Consider the following 17528-nt stretch of genomic DNA (forward strand, 5'->3'; position numbering starts at 1 on the left):
CGAGCTTAGCCCAATTAAGGCAAAGTTCACCAAAAAATATTTTCCCACGGTGGTTTTTAGGAGAAGCCAGCTTCCAGAGCAGGCTCGATCGAGCTTAGCCCAATTAAGGCAAAGTTCACCAAAAAATATTTTCCCACGGTGGTTTTTAGGAGAAGCCAGCTTCCAGAGCAGGCTCGATCGAGCTTAGCCCAATTAAGGCAAAGTTCACCAAAAAATATTTTCCCACGGTGGTTTTTAGGAGAAGCCAGCTTCCAGAGCAGGCTCGATCGAGCTTAGCCCAATTAAGGCAAAGTTCACCGAAAAATATTTTCCCACGGTGGTTTTTAGGAGAAGCCAGCTTCCAGAGCAGGCTCGATCGAGCTTAGCCCAATTAAGGCAAAGTTCACCAAAAAATATTTTCCCACGGTGGTTTTTAGGAGAAGCCAGCTTCCAGAGCAGGCTCGATCGAGCTTAGCCCAATTAAGGCAAAGTTCACCAAAAAATATTTTCCCACGGTGGTTTTTAGGAGAAGCCAGCTTCCAGAGCAGGCTCGATCGAGCTTAGCCCAATTAAGGCAAAGTTCACCGAAAAATATTTTCCCACGGTGGTTTTTAGGAGAAGCCAGCTTCCAGAGCAGGCTCGATCGAGCTTAGCCCAATTAAGGCAAAGTTCACCAAAAAATATTTTCCCACGGTGGTTTTGAGGAGAAGCCAGCTTCCAGAGCAGGCTCGATCGAGCTTAGCCCAATTAAGGCAAAGTTCACCAAAAAATATTTTCCCACGGTGGTTTTTAGGAGAAGCCAGCTTCCAGAGCAGGCTCGATCGAGCTTAGCCCTATTAATGCGTTCAGCGAAAAATATTTTCCCACGGTGGTTTTTAGGAGAAGCCAGCTTCCAGAGCAGGCTCGAGCTTAGCCCTATTAATGCAAAGTTCAGCGAAAAATATTTTTCTCCAGAGCGTTATGTATATAATTACAATTATGTTTATAATTACAATTATGTATATAATTACAATAGCTATTTCTTCTTAGCAATGTGAAGGTAGGAAAGTGGAAGAGAGTCAATGATGTGCTCGCTCGAGGTGAGTCTGTCATCGGCTTTTTCAATTAAGACATGCTTTATCGGAGTGCCAGTTACGAGGCTCATTAAAAATAGCCTAATACGCTTGTTTGTCATTTCAACAGGTAGCTATGCCCCCCTTCCCCACAGATAACAGGCAGCAATAAAAGTGCACTTAAATAAATGACAATTTCAGCCACTATACAACGGCTAAAAAAGCACAGGACCAGCCATATCCTCGCATCGTCCTTTATTGGGCAATTACGTACAACGTCAATAAGCAAAGGCGGTGTGAGTGAGAGATGCCTTGCTTCTTGCATGGGCTGAGGAGCACGTTCCGGTGAGGCAGGTTCCCATCGGCGAAAAGTTGCGATGGCCGAAGTCTTTAGAAAAACAGCAGGACCCGGGGGACTTGACGTTGGACTGCTGTCGCCAGTCCTGCGGTCGCCTGAAAAAGAGCCGCCACGCTTATGAGCACTGCCACTACCAGTGATGCACTGAAATAGAGTGGAATAGAGTGAATAGAGTGCACTGAAATAGAGTTGCACCAACGTGGGTTGCATCAGGATCAGTTTTTCCCAGTGTCCTGATGCAACAACTCCAGCCAACGCGGTCCTCAAATCTCAGCTCAAATTGCTACATTTTGCTATAGGCGTCGGTGATGCAACTTTCTTCCATTACCTGGACATAAAGTTACCTGTTAATAACATGTTTTTGTTTTTTTATCTTGAGGTGGCACCAAAAATACCATCTTATCTCCCTAAAACCTTTACATAATGAAAACGATCCACTGCGAACCAGATCCAAGTGTTCTGTCACCACTTGCCACCCCAGGGGGTCAGATAAAGAATACTGTGTTCCCAATTGGCTCTTATCGTTTCGGTGTCCGAGCTGTTCGTTCGTTTAAAGCCTGACCTGATCCCAGCAATTTGAGTCGCAACGAGGGGATTCTAGGGAGCAACTAAAGAAACAGCAATCCTGGTACTGATGGAAAAATTGCTCTGTCTGAAGCGGGCCTTGGCAAGCTGCTATGCTTGAGCTTACTACTACTTGGTTAAGCATAGCAGACGGAAAGTGTTCGGCACAAGATTTCGTTCATTGACGATTTGTTGATGACTTTCAACTGCAAAACTATAAAACCAGTCATCAGGCTGTAGTGTCCACTCGGTTGAACATTGAGATTCCAAGATTTTCGAGAACCGTAGAAATACTCGATGTGCATTTTTCCTGTCAGTTTTTTTCGAAATAACAAAGAACATGTTTTCCATACATCGCAAATCGAAAAACCTGAGTCAGTGTCACCACAGAGATAACATTAGCATTAGTACTGTATTCTTATCTACGGCATTAAAATATTTTCACTCGGATGGACGCTTGTAGCTGGCAAATACCGCTTCGTTTGCTTTCAATTTGCTTGAACTCCAGCTGTTTTACTTTACCGTGACAACAGAACACCCTCGCTGCTTGACTGGTTGTGAAGCGTGCGGCGAGCTACGTCGTTTAAAGCGGAATTTGCAGAGTTTGTCATCATGTTGGGCCGTCTTCATAACTATTGCGTGTGTCTGTATTGCGGAAAAAAGAAGTGAGGAAACACTTGCAGCTGTAGTCACCGAGTTGAGAATGGCAGGGAGATCTTTCGGCTGTCCCGCCTTCAGCGCCAGCATCCTAACTTCGATAACACTTCAGCGTCTCATGAGCGTCGAGTGTGCACGAGCAGCCAATGTGTGGCAGAGGGCCATGAGCATGTGTTGGAGGCCGGGCACTCGAAAGAGACACTCTGCCATACTCGTCCTGTCAGTACAATCACGCACCTCCCAAAAATAGCAGGGAAGATGTTCCAGCCCTCGTCTGTTGCCTCCAGAGCCGCTTCAAGTGCTTGGCAGCGGCGATGATACTGCAATTCGAAAAGTTTTTCAGGCATGAAACTAGAAATTGGAACACTGACTCTGCGACCCCAAGACGGCTGCCTTCTCGAATCAAGCGGGTTAACTTTTACAACCACATAGGAACGAAGACTCAGGGGGTGGCTTTAGAAATGATATGCTAGCTTCTGAAAAATACTTTTCTCGCAAACGGACTGTAAAGTTCAACAAGGTGCCTCTATGCAACAATGTGCCATCGCATTGAATTGTATTTACAAGCGCTGTAAGCCAGTTGCAATTTGGGGATTTCTCAAATTCCGCAGTACTAATTGCTTCATGGCGGAGGCTTAAAGACGAGGACAACTGAACTATGATGTACATATTAGAGATAATCATCGGGAGACCAGGGCCTTAAAGGGCAACTTGAGATGATCACAGCCGTCTCCCCACGGCCGTGATCATATTTCACTAGCACTAAATATAATCACAGCCGAAATATTATGTCGAAGTGAGACCGCATATACTTCACTAAAACCGATTTTCAAGATGAGATCAGCTGCTCTTTAGCGGGTGGCAAAGCGGGTTTGCTTTTAGTCAAGGAACAATGGCGCCGCACCCTTGTGATGTCACGTCGCAGTGGAGCTGTGGTTAATTCGTTGTACCACGTAACGCAGCACCCTTATGACGTCACACCGCAGCAGTCCCTCGAGCAGGTAGTTTAGGTCTTGTCACAGATGCCCGAACCAAACTTTGAGCTGCGATATTTATAAAACTAAACACAATATTGAAAAAACAACACAAAGAAACTATAGATACTAATTTAGGGACACTGCTCAGCTGAAAACAGTTGTAATCCCAAATTCAAAAATAGTGACCGTAGTTGCTGTTTAAACGATTTAAACCATATTTTAAACTATGCATTTAAACCTAGTTAAAAAAGCTAATACACAAACAGAATTAGAACGAAAGAGTGAGTAATTGGGTCTTCACTAAAATCGAAGCTGCAAAACGTGCAAAAATGGACCATACTTTGTTTCACCTTACAATGAACCGTAGGGGATGATACAAGTCATCGAAGGTCAATCCAATGCCGTGCGTGTCACGTGACTTCCGGGAAGGGTGGAGCAACGCGCAGGGCGCATAGTCACGTGATTTGTTCGCAGCACTGAATTGGCTAGCATGTCTTAGGGCATAGGTCCTCAAACTGAGTTACCTAGAGTACCTCGTCACAGGTTTTCAGAGCCCCCAAATTTCATGGACCGTCCCTGCCGCTAAGCGTTCTTCCAGCTCAGTCATTATTTCAGCAGGTCTGAGCCATCTATCGATGCATAACTATGTATCAAACGCTTCCTAGTATATGTACATTATTGTTTAGGTCTGCAGGATTCTGCACTTCTATTTCTTTTAAACCAGCGCCAAAACCGGGATGGGTCACTCGGCTTTCAGTCAAGCCCGATAAGGCGAGATACGAAAGCTTGAAAACTCTCGGTGTATAGTTTTTGCCGCGGTCCATTGTAAGGTGAAACGGCGCATAGCGAGCTCTACTGCGTACAGACAAGAAAGACGATGCTTGGTCGGAGGCCTGGTCGCTCGAGTCCCGGCGAGACGCGGAAGTAATGTACGGTGGTGAAGAGGCTCACCTCGCAAGTGATCTGCCATAGTGAGCACTGCGATGGAGGAAGCATCTCGGGATCGACAGGAAGCGTCAGGTGGCGCTGCGGCCCGCCGACGTCCATCAGCTGAACATGGTTCCCGCTGCAAACCACCCTGGCCCCTGCGCCACGTGCAGAAACAATCGCAACAAGCATTTTCTGCAGTCGCGGCATCGGCTGTACCAATTCTGATCCGCACTGGCACGTTTATTTTTTTTTTATTATTATTTCCGGGGGGGGGGGGGGGGGGGAAGTTTTTTTGCTTGCGTCCTTGGACAGAGGCTCAAAGTGAGCTTGTCACATGAATCTGGACAGCCATTCCAACGCTCTGGTGTGCACTGCTGACGTCCTCACTGAAATTGTCTCTGCACGCTGCAACTTGCACACTTTCTCATGCTTTTTTTCATGTGTGCACGGCATCCGTCCTGTCCTGTTTGGACAGCCCATTAGGTGCTCTGTTAAACGCAGTGAAAGTGTGGTTACACTTGATGGGAATTTCGGTGGGAAATTTAAAACATTGTTTTTTTGTCAAACAAATGTCACGTGGCCTGACATTACATGACGTCAGGTCGCATGACATCCATTTTTTTCGCTAAGTTCGGCACGAAAATTATTATGGTGTCATGTAACGTAGTCACGTCATGTGACATAGTCACGTCATGTCACGCTGTCATGTGATGCCAATATATATGATGAAAGTTGGCGGTTTATAATCGCCTCCAGATCACAAGACTGCTTGGTATGGCTGCTTGCTGAAGGGGTGAACGCAGCTCATTTTTCTCCGCGACTGCGACTGCGCGGTAAGAGAAACGAATGTGGGTCTTGTGGGTTACAAACGCCGAGGATTAAGTCCAAGCGGTATTCGCCGAAAGTACAAAAATCATTGTGCCAGCCCTTGAGCACGCTAAGACGTACCAGAGTAGAAGCTAGCTTCGAGGTCGCCGCTGCCCAGGCGAATGCAGAGCGCGTACTCAGCATACAGGATGATCTTGGGCGTCTTCTGCCGCACCAACGACACAAACCTTGCCGCGCACGCGTACTTCGCCCAGAGCGCCTGGGGCAGAGCGTCCCAGGAGTGCACCGGAGCGCCCTGGGGTGGGGCCGGGGCCACCCCCTCCGTGGAGAGGTGCCAGCCGAGCGGTGGCTTGTAGAAGAACACCCGGGTGCCGTCTGAGGAGACGCGCAGCACCCGGGTCACCTTGTGGTTGCGCGCGCGGAACTCCACACTGACTTGGCTGTCTTCGAGGATGCTCAGCTGTAACGACATGGCGGGAACCTGTACGGTCTGCAACACTACGAGCTAGCCTGTGGATTCCCAAAATGGGTTTCTAGAAACACAAGAGATTCCCCAGTGGACCGTCGTGGACTCCTCGAGCTCCCAGATTTTTTCCAGAGAGAGAGAGAAGTGTTGAAAAGAAAGGAAGCCTGGAACTTATTAACCACATCGTCGATTGGGGGCAAGCCAGTTCCAGGTTGGGGATGGGGAAAGAGGGGATCAAAAGAAAAGATTAGAAAGGTGAAGAGGGAAGAGAGAAGGCATCTTGGATGAAGTCACAGTTACTTGATTAGGTTTGTCCACTACTGTATATCTATTCACGAACTGTTGGCACTTTTACAAGCGGTCCAGTAGGCAGGTATCGTCCAGGAATACAAGAAGACAAGAAGGGACAGTGGAGATTTTCTCCACTGTCCCTGAACAAAGTGCTTTTCAGACTAAGGGCTGGTTCACACACTTGTGACGGCTTGCGACAGAGTGGCTTAAAACCTCTCGGGATCTCCTACGACTAGAGGACACACCGACGCATTTCCGTTTACGTCCGAATTTTCGCGTGCATTTTTTTCTTTTTGGTTTGAAGAAGTTCAAATGATGTCATAATGGACCATTTCTGATAGATAGATAGTAGTACATTTGATCTCGCAAACACCGCAAAACTTTCACTGTAGTGAAATGCAATTCACGAGTTACCTTATAGATGTTGCCAGCACGCCCTCTCGGCGTAAGGGAGCTCTGTCGTAAGCAGACGCAAATGTGTGAACAAGTGTGTGAACCTTTCTTAAGCCTTATTGCAACAGACCCCAGTCACCGACCATGAATGCATACAAGCTAAAACACTCCCTAGTATGTGCATTGCTATATACAAGGTCTGCAGGCTTCTGCACCGCTTCACTGACCAATGTCGCGACAGGGACGGGCTCTTCAGCTACCATTCCAGCGGATAAAGGTTCTTTGTGGATGGAAAGTTTGAGAATCTCCTTTAGAACGACGTGCGTGCGGCTTTCCATGATGTAGCATCAGCAGAAACCACCGGCCCGACGAGCAGATCAGTGCACAAAGTTTGCCGTGAATGCACGTGTGTGTGCGTGTGTGTGTCTGTCTGTGCTCCTTTTTTTTTTTTTTGCTGCTAAGCAATATTTTTTAAAGGAGGAAAAAGCAGACATAAACGTGAAAATAAAAACAAAGTTGACGGCTGTCGTGCGTCTGGCAACGGCCAGGCGGCGCCAGCAGGGTGACAGCGCACGGTTATACCCTGTCTAGTAGTAACTTGACAAAGGGTAAACGATAAGCCCCACATTGCGTGCCGAAGGCTTCGAAATGCGCGACGTATACGAGCGCAACGCACACGTATTGGAGCATGACACCGCGAAAAGCCTGATGCTTCTCCGGAGTTGAGGCGCGCTCCGGTGATAGGCAGTCGCGTTCCGATTGGCCCGCCAGGGCCGTAGCTTCCGCTCCACTGGCACGTTACGCGATCACGGCTTCCTGGGATACCCTGTGTTTTTTGCTTCAGACACTTGGCTCAGCGGCGCCACCAGAGTAAAAGCTCACGTTTGAACAATGCAGCCGCCACTCCCAGGGGTACTCAATATTTCTTGTTTCAGTCGCTACATGGCGCCAAACCAAACAGCATTGCAGGTTGTCCGGTTGTCTGAGCGTGACAGGGTGCTTCCGTTGTTAGAAAGGTGAGTCTGACACCGTATCTTGCTTGCGTTTGGCTATAGTTGGACACACGGGCTAAAGCGCGAGCTAACTGCTAGGCTCAGCGGCGCCACCAGAGTAAAAGCGCACGTTTGAACAATGCAGCCGCCACTCCCAGGGGTACTCAATATTTCTTGTTTCAGTCGCTATAGATGGCGCCAAACCAAACAGCATTGCAGATTGCCTGAGCGTGACAGTGCGGCTCCGATCGCCAGGATGTCAGTCAGTCGCCCAGAGCCTTGGAGGTTGCTTGAAGTAATTTTGTGTGTGTGTATGCGTGGACGCGTTTCCTAGAAAGAGCAAGTCACCCGTTGTATTTTTTTTTTTCTGCTTTATCGTCTTTCGATAGGCCTTCACTATCTTTCTCCCCATCGACCGAGTCGTTCGAGAAAGTCGTCCGCGCGTGCCTTGCGGGTAGTTTGCCATTTCGATCTGGAAGAGCATCGTACCGGCGTGCGGTCGTGTATCAGTATTGTGTGGTATTTGTTAAAGACTACGCTAGCAGTCATACCCCACTGGATGAATGTCTCATCTACAGTGGGTAACAATGTCACCATACTCTTGCAGACTAACCTCCTGATGTCTAAAGAACAAGAACAAATCCGTTTTTATTTTTTGTTGGTAGTTTGCGAGTACGGTGCGTGCTACCGTCACCCTGTCACTGTGCATGCAAGCTGATTGACTTCACATGTGAGACTACACTTTGTTACGGTTTCCAAGCACCTATATAACGACGTATTTTTCATTGAACGGTGTTCGCGTTAAAAATTCAATATCACAAAACAAAATTAAGCATATGTTTGTTTTGCTGTCCTCGCTTCCGCAGCACGGTTTCTGGTGACTTTTTTTACAACGTAGATGACACTAATTAACTTTCTCTTATTTTTAATGACTGGGAGATTCGGGCTTTTTATCTGTAATCTGGTTGAAACTGGTTTGCGCTTCATGGAATCGGTAACCGAACCTTTATTTCAAACACATCACTGAACCAGAACCGAACCGGAACAACACTCAAGGCTACTGAACCCGAATCGAACAGGAATAATGATCAGTTTGACTCCCTCCTTTTACGTTAACGTTTACGTTTACGTTTTAAAGTGTTTCCTAACCAGTTTCCACAGGATGGATGGATGGATGGATGAATGAATACGGCTGAGCCCTTTGGATCGGGCGGTAGCTTACGCCACCTAGCCATTTTGTTTAACCATTTTAGCTTAGAATATTTAAATGTGAAATCTATATTCACTCCGCAGTGCAAAGAAAGTGAGGCTATGAAACCCCCTTGCCATCAGTGAATGAGAAAATACCTAGTTTTCTCTCGATTTCTGCCACCATTCACTTAATCTTTGCTTGGTAATCTCTACTGTCTTGAAATCCACTTCTCCTTCGCTGTCTCTAAAACCCAATGACTGTATTAAGTCTATGTCGTGTTCGGTAGGCATAGGGTGAAGCCCTTTACAGTAGAGTATCAAGTGCTCAGCCGTCTCGTCCTCCTCTCCGCAAACAGTGCACACTGTATCCATTTCCTGGTACTTCACTCTGTATGTTCTGGTTCGCAGAACACCCGTCCTCGCCTGAAACAGCAATGAGCTTCCCCTAGAATTGTCATAAATGCTTTCTTTGGCAATAACTGTTTTGTTTAATCTATAGCTTTCCAGAGCCGTCTTTGTCTGCATTCCCTCTAGCCACCGATCTCTTTCTGTGGCCTTAACTTTCTTCTTAACTGAGACTTGCTCTTCCGTATCTTCGCTATAGCCCAAAAACTTCCCTCTTCATTTCCTGGCGCGCTGTCTCCACTTTGTGTATACACTCCTCATGTATAAATAGCTGAATACCTTTCGTGCCCATTGCTCCCCATCCATTTGCCTCAACCTATCCTCAAATTCCACCTTGCTCACCGCTTCCCTGCTCTCAAATGACGCCCATCCCATGTCTCCTTGTACTCCCTGGTTTAACGTTTTGCAATGTGCCCCCAAAGCCAGTCTACCTACTCCGCGCTGTTTTATTTCTAGTGTCGCATGAACTTCGAATTTCATGCATAGCACTGCGTTTCCAAAGTCAATCCAGGCACCATGACCCCTTTCCAAATCTCTCTCACCACCTCATACCTGTTGTAATTCCAAAGTGCTCTATTTTTCATTACAGCTGCATTTCTGTTGCCCTTACTTATTATATACTTTCCATGCTCTCCGAGATAATCTGCACCATCACATATCCATACTCCTAGATACTTGTATTTACTAGCTCTCTCAACTGTAATATTCTGTATCTTCAGCCTCTCAACTTCATCCTCGTTAAAAATCATGACTGCTGATTTTTCGCTACTGAATTCTAAACCTAATTCCTCTCCTTCCCTACCACAGATGCTCATTAATTCCTGCAACTCTGTCCTGTTGTTAGCCATTAGTACGATATCATCCGCATACATCAATCCCGGTAAGGATTGCTGAATTTTTTGGCCTAGCTTACTGTAAGAAAGGTCGAATCCAAGCCCACTCTTCTCTAGTCTATCCTCCAATCCTCTCAGATACAACATAAACAGCAAAGGCGATAACGGGCACCCCTGCCTAAGGCCTCGTCTTATCTCTATTTTCCCTGTCGCCTTTCCTTCCCATGTTATAATCACCTTGTTATCTTTGTAAATGTTCCTTAATAGTGCTGTTAGTCCATCTAGGTTTAAGCTCTCCATTATGTCCCACAGGTACCTTTGGTTCACATTGCCATAGGCACCCTTGATATCCAGAAATGCCAGCCAGAGCTGTGTGTTTTTTGTTTTTTGTTTTTGCGCTATTTCTATACACTGTGTTAGAGAAAATAAATTGTCATCCAACCTTCTTTGTTTCTGAAACCCGTTCTGTAACTCGCCCAGTATGCCCTCGCAACTACCCATTCCTCCAGTCTGTTCTTTATAATCTGCATTACCAACCTGTAAATAACCGGTGTCACGGTTATGGGACGATAATTCCTAATATCAGACTTATCTCCCTTTCCCTTATATATCATACTCATCCTACCAAGCCTCCATTCATCTGGAATATTTCCTTTTGTTATCATGGTACTCACTACCTCCCTTAGTTTTGCCTTAGATTTAGGACCCAAATTCTTCACCAGCTTGATAGGGATACCATCTGTGCCTGTCGACGTGCCACTAGGGACTCTTCGTTCCGCCTTTTCCCATTCTCTTTGTCCAAAATCCGCGATGTCACAAACTGGACTGCTACTTCCTTCGGTTCTCCTATTTTCCACATTTACCCGTTCCCGAAATTTCTCCTCCATCACTGCTCCTATATATTGTATCGCATCATCTCCCTCTAATTGATCTCCCTGATGCGAGAGTATGAACCTCTGTCAAGCTTGCGTCGTTTCACCAAGTGAGTTCAAGTGCTCCCAAAACTTCTTGGCAGCGTTTCTATCTTTCTTACTTACATTACTCATCCATTCCTCACCCTTTCCCTGAATTTTCGCATTGATCAAACTGGATGCCTCTCGGCGACATGTTATAAAATTGTCCCATTTTCTTTTTACTTCCGTTTCGGACTCCCCACTACGCTTGGAATACCTGTGTTCTCTAGAGGCTTCCTGACGTTTTTGTATCGCTTGCTTCACCTCTTTGTCCCACCAGCTTTTTGGTCTATGTCCTTGCTTCCCCTTTCGTTTACTCTGAACTTTGTCTAGTTCTAGAGCAAAACGCCTAGTTAGGCTCTCATAGGTCCAATCTGTATACCGTTGCCCTGAAACTGCTGCCTCTATTCTTTCAACAACTATTTCCAACTCTTTGTCGCTGCAGAAAGTTTGCTTTGAATTATGCTGTCTAGTTTCAGCATTTACTTCTCTGGCAAAATTCAGCTTAATACGTTTGTGATCACTACCAAGACTTTTGGAACCTTCTTCATCTATTTTCATTACTTGTAACTTACCATATATTTTGTGTGACATGAGTACGTAATCTATAGTTGAATGCAGATTGCCAGTTTCCCAAGTTATGTGCCCGTCACACTTCTGACTGGTATTACGTAAAACTAAGTCATGTTTTTCCACCAGTTCCAGTAATATGCTTCCAGTTGAGTCCGTATACCCATCCAGACCCTCAATTCACCGATGTTTGTTTGCAAACAAGCTCACTACCACCCCCTATCGGCGGACCCCTGCACGCTTCCGGTTTTCCTCTTGTTTTCCATTTGTCTCTCCTCCTTTTGTTATTTGCACTACTTTGTACAATGCACTAATGTTCTTACGTACTACAGAAACTTTTCTGAAGGAAACACTTCGTACCCGATCGCTGTGTGTTACTGAAGAGTAAATAAATACACTACCGGAAGTCTACTGGGGCACCAAGTACTGTGGCGCCCTCGTGGTACCAACTCCCACCGAATGTGATGAATATGGGCATTCATGTCTCCCATAACAATTATTTCGGAGCCTTCCCCTTGTTCACTAATGTCTCTTGATATGCAATCAATCATTTTTCTGTTTTCCTCTTTAGCACCTGTCCCTGTCCATAAGTAAACAACTCCAAGAACTGTTGATTCCCCAGCGACTTTACCTTGCAGCCACAAATGTTCGGTGCACTCCTTTCTGATCCTTTGAAAGTTCATATTCTTCTTAATAAATGCTCCAATTCCACCTCCCTTCCTCGTTCCCTCCATTCTGTTGCATTCTTCCCACACATAGTCAGGGTTGCAGGGTGGCTGCTCCATGTCTCTGAGATGTTTGCACAAACCCATACACCATTAAATCCTCCTTTCTCAGTTGCTCCTCTACTTCTTCCCATTTTAACCCATTTCTACCACCCTGCATGTTAATATATCCAATGTCCGATTGTGCTGTTTTTTTATACCTGTTCTTACGTTTTCTCCTCTTTTTAACCCTGGGTGCCTCTCCTGACTTTGTTGGGTTTTCAGTTACTTCAGTGCCCCCAGGGCCCTCGGTCCCCCCAAAAAAGCAGTCACCGTGTGGCCCATCCTATTCCCCACCCTGTAACCCGTGGCCTCACTTTAGTGAATGCCATCTGCAAAAGGGCGGGAGCCAGCCTCGTACAGTTCTCTGTTCCATTGCGTCGTACCGAAGCTGTCGACTCAACCCTCCTCTCCGTTAACCCGGACTGCCCCCGAACTTCTGGAATGGTGCACACAACCACATGCACATTCTCAGACACGTCCCTCAGCTTACGTATTCCCACGCTTAGCTGCTTTCCGAGGTTCTGGCTCCTACCCTTGAGCACATCATTAAGCCCCGCATGAACTATAACTAGGTTCCTTCCCTCCCGGTTATCCCACACCCCCTCACGTGCTGCGGTCATAACATCCACCATACACTTCCCTGGCTGGACCTCTACGGTTACCCTCTGGTCTCCCTTCACCCTGTTATGTACACCCCTCCTAACCCGTGCTACGTTAGAGCTCCCCACTACCAGTACCCTAGATCCCCCTGGTGCCTGCGCGCCTTTGTCCTGTGACTTATCTCCTGTCACCTGACTGCCCAACGCCTGCTGCTCGAAGGCGCCACTGAGCTGAGTGTCACTCAGCTCTCCAGCGTCGTCGAGCCCGCCAGCCAACAGGCCGGACTCCCGACCACCAGGGACCCCAGCCTGCAGACTGGTGGTTCGTCCCGCTAGAGCTGACACTTCCACCTTTCTTCCCTCGCTCGGATTACCCCTTCCAGGCGCTCTACCCTACTGTCACACTCCCTCTTATGGCGCATTCACACTGGAAGCGGATCCGCGTTCGCGAGCGACCCCGTTCAGACACACCGAGAGGCGGTTGGCGGTTTCTCGGTGATCACGCGTGATATTTTGAGACTTGCGTTTGGCAACCCTGTTTTACAATCCAAAATCCACTTTAATTCAAGATCCAAATCCAAACTTTTGCTATTTTGGCACTCAGAATATTTCTCTCCAGGATGTTCGCGCGCATCACGAGTTCAGGCAGCGAAAAAAGAAGCACAGACCCGCCGAACTCGCCTGTGATTCCCTCGACTTCGCTCACAAGCAAAGCCCAGCTAGGCGCGCCTTGCTGACTCAGAACAGGATGCCCCCGACCTTTTCTTCGAAGTGGACCCTTCCCGCATGAATAGCTGACCTTGTTTTCGGGATAGAGGGCCAGTTTTCCCCCCTCGTTGTTGTTCGCTCTTATCATTTTCGAAGTTGTGAGCGGTGGGGTGGACCGTGGTGCGGAGGAATGTGTTCGGTGCTAGCCGGTCGTGGCTTCGTTGGTGGCGGACTCTCCTCTCGCCTCTCGCTCGTCGATCGAGTCTACTGTTCGTTTGAAATTAAGCTCAAATAAACGCCGTATGGATTACCTCTGCATTGTCTGGTACGTACAATTCATTCTTTGAGTAGGTTCTCTTTATTTATTTTATTCGTAGTAGACGTTACAGCTCGAGCTAGCGCAGGTACCCTGCCCCCTCCGCGGTAGTGCGTTGGCTACGCAATCAAGCTCACGACGTCTCTATGGGCCTTCGTGGTGGTCATGCACGGTGTCGAAAGCTTTCAATAGTTCACGCGACTATCCTAGTGGGTAGAAAAGCTGACATTTCAGTCTTTCAGGGGCGGGTTCCGACGTTCTACAGGCAGAGATTATAAAGGCAGCGAGCTTGGGCTGTGGCACCCCGAATAATCAACAAACTCTTACCCGAACCAAATCACTGGTGCTAAGCCCGTTAAAATTACCGAGTCAATTCTTTTCGCGGCGGATTTAAGTGACGGACGCGAACATCAATTTTCTCCGTTGATTTGTCGAAAACTAAGACTACAGCGCTAGGACTACAGCGCCTTGGACGCCCCACCAGCGACAGGTGCCATCTTGTTTCGAAAGTCACTGACGTCACGTCAGCGTCGCGTTGTGATTGGTTGCCGCTTTGCAGTTCGTGAAAGCGGTTGGGAGAAATCGGTCCCGAAGCGGTTGGCAAAAACGCGCTCCAACCGCTCGATCCTAGCCGCTTTGCGGTTGAGAACGCGCGGATCCGCTTCCAGTGTGAACGCGCCATTACGCTCCTCTAAACCCGCCTTCCATACTTCCCCCAGCTCTTCCGCCTGCTTCTCGAGGCCAAACCGCTGCTCCCTCTCATAATTAAGCTGCCTAGTCAGCTCCTCTACCTGGGCCTCGAGACCCACCCGCTTCTCTCCTTTTGCCTTAAGCTGGGCCACAATCTCCCGAACTCTACCCTCCCATTCCCCAGTTACCTGCTGAAGCTTCACACAAAGCCGACACTCGAAACTCATCCCCGCCGCCTCCCCCAGGCTCCCGAAACCCGTCTCCTCTAGGTAACACCACCTCCCACACCCCTCGCACTGCACGAACCCGTCCCCACCCTTGTCATGCCGACCCAAATCTAGACCGATGTCTAGACCGGGAACGAACCGTCCCTTCCCGCCAAAAATTCAAACAGAGCCTACTTCGCGAAACTAACGTTAACTGCTGCTGTTCAAACCTAAAGGCCCATACGCACATTCGCGTTTGAGCGCGGTGCGTTCCGTAGCGGCAAGCGGACGCGTTGCGTTGCGAAGACCGCTTGCGCCAAGCTTGTACGCACAGTTGCGTTGACACGCAGTCAACCGCAGTCAAGAGCCAATAAGAACGCGCTATCGTCGCTAGTGGCTCACCAATAGTAAGCGAAATCCAAGGCAACATGGCGGCGCACGGCGACGGCGTCGGTGTTCGATCTTGGGACAATCTCGCCGGCTTCCCCGACGTTTTGTCAAGCTTGAACCATCGCAGCCTTGGAAAATACAGTCCCCACCGCTCCCCAAAACGAAAAAGCAAGCACTGCGAAGGGCGAACCGGATACGTCTCGCCGAGTCGGCCGGGTGGGGCGAGCGAACACGTCATCCCCTCTCCTCTTTCGGCTTCTGATTGGTCGAACGCACCCGAACGCACCGCAACGTTTCGGAAAGTTGAGCGAGTCTCTACTCGCTTGCGTCGCGCTACCGAGCGTTGCGGGCAGGCGCGCGTCGCTCTGCAAGCGACCGCACCTGGCCGCAAGGACTCCGCAACGCACTCAAACGCGTTCAAACGCGAATGTGCGTATGGCCCTTAATACTGCTACCGCATAGTCACTTCCAATCAACTCTCAAAAAAAGAGAGAGAAAAGAAGAAGAACTGGCACTTAGCTTCGGATGCTCGAGGAGAACCAGGAAACACGTCCGCTCACCGCAACTGCCGCTAGGCCAGCTAGGCTGTTGCGGTGAGCCACAGCAAGTCTGCAGCAAGTAGGCAGCAACCAGCAAGTGGGGTTGTGGCGCCATCTTGTGGCGACGTTGCGAACTTTGGATGCTCCAAACCGTCCAAGGTCAGCGCATGCAACAGGGCTGTGGCGTAGCTCTGTGGTTACACGCCCGCTTCAAATGTTTGACGTTGACGGAAGGGCGACTGACTCAAGGGGTGTCCAAACAGGACACTACAAAACGCACGACTCCGACAAATCGTGAAAATTGAAGCGGACGCGCCCGCTTCGCTTTTTACGATTTGTCGGAGTCGTGCGTTTTGTAGTGTCCTGTTTGGATACCCCTTCAAGCAGCCATGCGAAGCTCCTTTTGTAAGCGCGTGGGAATCCCGAAGTTTCCGCTCTCGAACAAACAACGTGATTCTCGGGTCATCTGGAACATTCCAGTCATGCAAACAAAAGAAAGATAAAAGGGACAAGCCCCAGCCAGTGGCATGGAAGTAGAACACGCTGCTGACTCAGCTATTCTCACGCAACACTCCCACCTTTAAAAAAAAAAAGAAAAAAAAAACGCACCGCCCCGATGCAACACCGATGAAATCGGCAACTCAAAACAAGAAAAGGACAAACTACGAATTCACTTAAAACGCAGATTTTCGCAGTCCTATCGAGCATTGTTCAGTTCGAATCGGACCACGTGAATCACCTTCGAGTCGCAGAGGGCGGCGTGACAATGGCCATGCTCCGTCGGGCGACGACGTCGGGGCGACAAAGATTGTACCGGCCGTCGTCAGCAAGTGTGTGGCTTGAATCAAAATGCGGCCGAGCTGGCGGACTTGCTCCGCTGGTTGAGCGACGAACCGAGCGTCGTCGTCCTGTTCGTGTTCGTGGTCGACATCCCACTCGTCGTCGGTATCGTCATCGGGTTCGTCATCAAGGTAGTCGAGCCTCGTCCCACTAGAGCGACAAACACCGGTTTTTGTCCGACGACACCACAAAGTTAACCATTTCGTCGTTTACCCTGAGACTGGGGGGTTTTTTGAAGAGCTGCTCAGCTCTTCTGCTCTTCAAAAAAAAAAAAAAAAAAAACCCAGTCTCAGGGTAAACGACGAAATGGTTGACTTCCACCAGCTAGCCTGTACTTTGACTCTTTTCTCGTTAACCACAAAGTTCCATGTCGCCGATGCTGTCCCACTGCAACGACCGACACCCGCGACAATCGCCGACAAGCGCCGACAAACGATCGACGACGGACGAGTTCTTGTCTGTCGTTGGACTTGAAGCGCAGCAAGCAGTCCCACTAAAGGGGTGTCCAAACAGGACACTACAAAACTCACGACTCCGGCAAATCGTGCCGCGCTCTGCCGCCATCCACTTCCGGCCGTCGGAGGAAAATTTCCCTCCGCCAATTCTTCCCGGGGGGAAACGGGAAACTTCCCTCCGTCAAATCTCCCCCTCGCTTCCTCCACGGCGGCCTGGCTCTGCTCATCACGTGGGTCCGGAGAGCCACTCACACGCTCTGTTGGCTGTCGGTCAATCGCTCAAGGCCTCCGCTCGCAATACGGAACCGCATCGGACGCCATCACGACGAAAGTGAATCTCGACAAAGACAGCAGATCCGAGGCGGGCGAAACGCACCCTTTGACGCAGGAATGTCCCAAATACACCCAAAGCCGGACCTCCTTGGCCTTCGAGCCGAGGCGACGGCGGTACGCGAGGGCGTTGGCGAGGTGAGCCAGACGCAGGTGGCGTGTGACGTCAATCTGAAGAGGAGAGCAGTCGTGATCGTAAAAATTTTCACGACTCCTGCAAACATTTTCACGACTCCGACAGACCGTAAA

The 17528-nt window shown here is 48.7% G+C and overlaps 1 protein-coding gene across 1 annotated transcript; it reads right to left on the reverse strand.

Moving 5' to 3' along the window:
* Window positions 1-1421: 1421 nt before the first annotated feature.
* On the reverse strand, window positions 1422-16428 carry LOC120848930 (serine/threonine-protein kinase PLK4-like). The gene is made up of 6 exons (XM_042289683.1): window positions 16394-16428; window positions 15676-15769; window positions 5466-5805; window positions 4539-4672; window positions 2848-2930; window positions 1422-1533 (listed from the first exon to the last, which is right to left on the reverse strand). Exons 1-6 carry the CDS (start codon window positions 16426-16428, stop codon window positions 1422-1424), a joined length of 798 nt encoding a protein of 265 aa, XP_042145617.1.
* Window positions 16429-17528: the final 1100 nt, after the last annotated feature.

Source organism: Ixodes scapularis, unplaced genomic scaffold, assembly GCF_016920785.2.
Source record: "Ixodes scapularis isolate PalLabHiFi unplaced genomic scaffold, ASM1692078v2 PGA_scaffold13__105_contigs__length_92229423, whole genome shotgun sequence".
Classification (NCBI taxonomy): Eukaryota; Metazoa; Arthropoda; class Arachnida; order Ixodida; family Ixodidae; genus Ixodes; species Ixodes scapularis.

Coding starts and splice junctions, on each gene's coding strand:
- LOC120848930 (XM_042289683.1), bottom strand. CDS start 16,428: ATGGCCATTGTCACGCCGCCCTCTGCGACTCGAAG. Junction 15,770..16,393: donor CCGCCCTCTGCGACTCGAAG/GTGATTCACGTG, acceptor CGTCGCCACAAG/ATGGCGCCACAACCCCACTT. Junction 5,806..15,675: donor CTGGCCTAGCGGCAGTTGCG/GTGAGCGGACGT, acceptor ATGTCGTTACAG/CTGAGCATCCTCGAAGACAG.